The 6,000-nt window shown below is 66.0% G+C and overlaps 1 long non-coding RNA gene and 1 gene segment (V, D, J or C); both read left to right on the top strand.

The window, feature by feature from the left end:
• The window catches only part of LOC102185461, a 133,371-nt gene extending 132,816 nt beyond the window's left edge, over window positions 1-555 (top strand). The window contains 1 exon segment of the C gene segment in view: window positions 82-555. Within this exon segment, the coding sequence occupies window positions 82-410 (329 nt within the window).
• Window positions 1,954-4,208, top strand: LOC108638497. Its single transcript, XR_001919844.1, has 2 exons — window positions 1,954-2,082; window positions 3,043-4,208. It is a non-coding gene; the product is annotated as an uncharacterized LOC108638497 (long non-coding RNA).

The following is a 6,000-nucleotide window of genomic DNA, read 5'->3' on the forward strand; positions in this document are numbered from 1 at the left end:
GGGCCAGGTGGGCGGGCCCAGGAAGGTCCCGTGGGCCAATCAGAGTGATTTCTGTGCTAACAGGCTTGCCTGTCCCCACAGGGCAGGCCCGGGAGCCGCAGGTGTACGTCCTGGCCCCACCCCAGGAAGAGCTCAGCAAAAGCACGCTCAGCGTCACCTGCCTCGTCACCGGCTTCTACCCAGACTACATCGCCGTGGAGTGGCAGAGAGCGCGGCAGCCCGAGTCGGAGGACAAGTACCGCACGACCACATCCCAGCTGGACGCCGACGGCTCCTACTTCCTGTACAGCAGGCTCAGGGTGGACAAGAGCAGCTGGCAGGAAGGAGACACCTACGCGTGTGTGGTGATGCACGAGGCTCTGCACAATCACTACACACAGAAGTCCATCTCTAAGCCTCCGGGTAAATGAGCCACACGCCCCCGCACCAGCAAGCCCTCCCCCAGCCCGCCCTCCCCGGGCTCCAGGTCCAGCCAGGACGCCCTAGCCCCTCCCTCTGTGCATGCCTCCTGGGCCGCCATGAATAAAGCGCCCAGGCCGCCCTGGGACCCTGCAACGCTGTGCTGGTTCTTTCCGAGGCAGAGCCCTGGTGACCGCCAGGCCTGCGGGGGGCGGGCTGAGCCCACTCTGGGCCGCTTGGTTCAGCATCTGTGGGGGCGCTGACCCCTCTCCGGGCCAGACACACAGTGAGTGGGTCCGGCAGGCCACCTGGGGGCTGCCCGAGGCCTCGGAGGGGCTTGGCCAGAGGCGCAGCTCCACGGCCCCCTCCAGCCACCACATTCTGGGCCAGACCCTGGGCAGGAACGGGGGAAGCCCCCGAGACCTCAGGGATTGAGGCCCAACGCTTCCCGCCTCTGCTCCAGCCCACGCCGTGGGCCAGGGCCGCGTCCTTGTCCCCAGGCCCCTGTTTCTGGGTGCCCAGAGTCCGTGTGTCCACTCTGGGCCTGCCTGGAGCCAGAGTGGCCTGGGGGGTGGCCCTGCTTCACCCTCAGGCTCCCGAGGTCAGGCGTCATCCTCGTCGGCCAGGAGGCTCTGCCTGGCTCTCTCTGCCCGGGGCCAGGCCTGTGCACCCGTGGGGAGGTCGTCCCTGTGCCTGAAAGGGCCCAGGCTGGGAGCCCTGAACATCCAGGGCAGGGACCTAGCTGCTCCCTGGGGACACTGAGCCCAGAGCCATGGACACCAAGCCCCAGCCCCGCACGCACACGAGACAGCCCACACCCAGCCTCCTGCACACGCACTCAGGCGTCCACCCGCACACAAGCACGCTTCACCCCCGTCACTCACCCACACGCCTGCACACACTCAGGTCTCGAACTCGGGGACCCATGGGGTGACCCCACGGGCCCAGACCCAGAGCTGGGTCTCGTGAGCCCTCCCTGTGGACACCAGCTGGTCCCCATCCTCCAGCGCCCTTGGGCTGCTCAGCGGCCCTTTCCCACACTGACCACACTGACCAGGTCAGACATCCTTCCTCGCCTCCCCTGGGGCACCCACGCCCCTCCCTCACAGGCTGAGATCCCCCCTCAGACCCTCGTCCTGGCACCCTCACCCCTCGGGCACAGGGACACAGCCCGGCACTGTCTGCCCTCCCTCTCGGGGACAGGGCTCAGGCACGTGCGCTCTGCTGAGCCTCCCGGCTCCAGGCCTGGCCCCCAGGGCAGAGGAGGCCAGGAACTGAGCCTCTGTCCTGCGGGGAGGTGGGGTCAGGGCCCCAGCTCAGGGCACAGCTCAGGATGGGAGCAGGACCCCACAGGCCAGGCCCAGACAGTGGCCAGGGCTGGAGGGCTGGGGCTGGGGCCCAGAGACTGACCTCAGGTGACCCCTGCCCGGCCCATGGGGGATCACACCGCCCTCCCCCCCGGCCGCAGAGGGAGCCCTGCCCCGAAGCCCCGATGACCCCGCCCAGCCCCCCGTGGGCAGACACAGCACTGACCCCCCTCCCTGTGCAGATCTGCTGCTGGAGGAGGAGAGCTGTGCAGACGCCCAGGACGGGGAGCTGGACGGGCTCTGGACGACTATCTCCATCTTCATCACGCTCTTCCTGCTCAGCGTCTGCTACAGCGCCACCGTGACCCTCTTCAAGGTGGGGGCCCACCCTGCTGGGCCCTCGGGCCCCCTCTCTGTCCCCAGGGTCCCAGCAGAGTCCCTCCCTGTCCCTCCCTGTGCCTCCCTGTCCACTCCCTGTCCCTCCCTGCCCCTCCCTGCCCCTCCCTGCCCCTCCCTGTGCCTCCCTGCCCCCTGCCCCTCCCTGCCCCTCCCTGCCCCTCCCTGTCCACTCACTGTCCACTCTCTGTCCCTCTCTGTCCCTCCCCGTCCCTCCCTGTCCCTCCCTGTCCACTCAGTGTCCACTCACTGTCCACTCTCTGTCCCTCCCTGCCCCTCCCTGTCCCTCTCTGTCCCTCCCTGTCCCTCCCTGTCCACTCACTGTCCACTCTCTGTCCCTCCCTGTCCCTCCCTGCCCCTCCCTGCCCCTCCCTGTGCCTCCCTGCCCCCTGCCCCTCCCTGCCCCTCCCTGCCCCTCCCTGTCCACTCACTGTCCACTCTCTGTCCCTCCCTGTCCCTCCCTGTCCACTCAGTGTCCACTCACTGTCCACTCTCTGTCCCTCCCTGCCCCTCCCTGTCCCTCTCTGTCCCTCCCTGTCCCTCCCTGTCCCTCCCTATCCCTCCCTGTCCACTCAGTGTCCACTCACTGTCCACTCTCTGTCCCTCCCTGCCCCCTGCCCCTCCCTGCCCCTCCCTGTCCACTCACTGTCCACTCTCTGTCCCTCCCTGCCCCTCCCTGTCCCTCTCTGTCCCTCCCTGTCCCTCCCTGTCCCTCCCTATCCCTCCCTGTCCACTCAGTGTCCACTCACTGTCCACTCTCTGTCCCTCCCTGCCCCTCCCTGTCCCTCTCTGTCCCTCCCTGTCCCTCCCTGCCCCTCCCTGTCCACTCACTGTCCACTCTCTGTCCCTCCCTGCCCCTCCCTGTCCCTCCCTGTCCCTCTCTGTCCCTGGGAGCTAGCCGGTGATGTCCTGGCTGCACTCACCCCACTCTCCCTGGCAGGTGAAGTGGATCCTCTCATCTGTGGTGGAGCTGAAGCAGTCGATCACTCCCAACTACAGAAACATGATCGGACAGGGCGCCTAGAGCTCCTGTGGGCCACGGCTGGACCACCCCTTTCCACTCGTGACTCCCAGCCTGTGCCAGGGCTGCCCCACTGCCTTCTGAGCTCGCTAACCCCTGAGCTCCCGGCCATCCTTCCGTGTACCTCAGAACTCTGGCTCTGTAGCCGCCACTGTCTGCCCAGCCCCCCTCAAAGACCCAAGTGAGCAGCAGGTGATGCCCCAGCCTGAGCTGATGGACGCCGAGGGCCTCTGCGCAGCCTGCAAGACACCGTTGCCACCAGTTGCCCTACGAAGAGTGCATGGGTCCAGGGCTGTCTGCACAGGGCACCCGTCTTGCCCAGGCCTGGATCCAGACCGCAGGTCCCTGGGGGAGGAAGCTGAGTTCCCACACCGTATGCACAGGGCCCAGCCCCCGCATCTTGCCCAGGCCTGGATCCAGACCACAGGTCCCTAAGGGAGGAAGCTGAGTCCCCACACCGTATGCACAGGGCACCCATCCTGCCCAGGGTGGGATCCAGACCACAGGTCCCTGGAGGAGGCCCCTGTGTCAGATCCTTGGGAACAGCTGTCCGACAGCTGCCCTGCTGACCAAGCTCCTGGGAGGACCACTACCGGTCACCCAGGTAATCTCCACCAAGGACGCTGCTGGGAGCAGGGCCTGGGCCCACAGAGGCTGCAGGAGCCCTGGTGGGGGAAGGGGTGACGTCCCGCCAACAGGCCGCCTGGAGACGGGCCTGGTGACTGGTTCCCAGTGGACAGAGCTGCAGGGGCTCCCAGGACACAGGACGGCAGGGCAGCCAGTCCATCCGGTGGCCAACAGCCTGACACTCCCCCAGGAGCTCGGCCTGCACCGAGAGCGGGGGTGAGAGGTGAGACCAGAGACCCACAGAGGCCCAGCCCCGGGCCCCGGGCCCACCCCGCCTCTCGGGACAGACTCTCCCGTCGTTGCAGAAATGTGCACGGGCTTCTCTGGATGGGAGGCGCTGCCCCAGGACTGGAAGGACCACAGCCTGGGGCTTGGGAAGCTTCTGCTGCGCAATGCGGTAGCCTGCTCTTTGCTGTCTTTATCTCTTTAACGACAATAAAGCGTCTTGACTTCACCCAGCTCACCGGCCAGTCTCCGTATGTTGACACACCTTCTCCCTTTGAGGAGTCCACAGCCCGGCTGCCCCACCCCCACTGGCCCCGGGCTTCCTGCCCCCACCACCTTCACCCAGGGTCCCTGGTCCCATCCCTACCTGACTCATGGGTGCCTGACCCCCACCCACGACCCGCCCCTAGGGCTCCACTCCGCCTCCCAGGCAGAGGCCAGCCTGGCACCAGGGGAGCCACAGACAAGTGCCCCGTGTTGGGTGGTCAGCACAGGAGGCTGTAACAAACACCGCAGGGGCCTTGGACCACAGGCGTCACCACTCACACCCTGGAGCCTGGGACCCCGGATCCAGGAGCACAGGGCCGGCTCCTGCTGAGGCCTGTCTCCGTGGGGTGTAGATGCCGTGTCCTCACGGGCGCACCCCTCTGTGCCTGTCTCTGTCCTCACCTCCTCTTAGAGGGTCTCCAGTCAGACTGGACAAGGGCCCACCCTGGGATCCCAGCTCACCCTCATCACCTCTTCAGAGACGCCGCCTCCAAAAGCAGTGACACTTGAGGTCTGGGGGTCAGGGCTGCAAGATTTGAATTTGGGGTCGCAGTTCTGCCCCAAACAGGCTGGTTGGTGCCGGAAACCCAGAGCAGGAGGGGACAAGTGAAAGCAGGCCAGGAGGGGCAGCTGGGGGAGGGATGTCAGAGGGACCTGGTTCAGTGCTCAGGACACACTGGTCAGTGAGAAGGACCTCAGAGGGCGCTGGGGACACTGTACTCAGCCTGGGCTGCACGGAGGTGATGGCTGTGCCACAGGAAAAGCGGGAGGGGCCCAGGGCTCCAGAGAGGGACCAGGAAGGGTGGCCGCCTGCATACGATGAGGCCTCTGTGTCCACCAGCCGGCCTGGATGCAGGATGCAGTCAGGACTCCATCCTCACAGACGCCGGGGACCGAGGAGACTGGACCCTCCCCAAGGGCGGAGGAGGGTCGTGCTCAGGGACAGCTCCAAGAAGGCGGCCAGGGCCTGGGAGGGTGCTGGCCGTGCTGGGCTCTCTCTGGAGGGCATTTTCAGGGAGCTGAGTCATCATGGGGGCATGCTAGTGTTTGCCCAAGCCTATCAAGAGGGAGGGAGGTCCTGCTGCTGGACAGCCCAGGCCTGGGCCCAGCAAGACCGGCTCCAGACAGGGAGCTGCCATCATGTCAGCGTGGCCACATCCCCCCAAGGCCCTCGGAGGTGCCGATCCAGGCTCCTGTGCGTAGAGGGACAGACAGAGGACTTCACACATCACTCTGAGGACCAGACGTACGACTGGGTGCTGGGAGGGGGCCAGCAGGATGGCCACGGGGTGGACACCATGGTCCAGGAAACCATCTGGCCCTGGGGGACCTGGCCAGGCCACATGTACATGAGGCCTCTCTGCCAGCAGGCTCTTGGGGGTCCCCCACACTCTGCTTTCCCCACACACTAACCACCTAACCAAGACGCTGACCACCCAATCAGCTGTCCAGCCTGCCCAGCCCTGGGCCTTGCCCCTCACATCCATCTCCCAGACCAACAATCAGCCGCTAGCTGGTCCAGCCATCAGGAAGGCTAGGGTAGCCAACTCGGGCACTGGCTCTCTGGCCTCCTGGCTGAACACAACCCCTGGCAAGGCTACCCCTGGTCCCCTGGAGAACTGACCCCCCACACCACCTTCCAGGACTCCCATGCTGCCTTCTCAAAAGCCACACCACAGGGCACCCCTCCTCACAGTTTCCCTCTGTCGATTTAAAAACATTCACAACCTAAAAGTTATGTTTAATTGGGTGGGAATT

This window comes from Capra hircus, chromosome 21, assembly GCF_001704415.2.
Source record: "Capra hircus breed San Clemente chromosome 21, ASM170441v1, whole genome shotgun sequence".
Taxonomy (NCBI): domain Eukaryota; kingdom Metazoa; phylum Chordata; class Mammalia; order Artiodactyla; family Bovidae; genus Capra; species Capra hircus.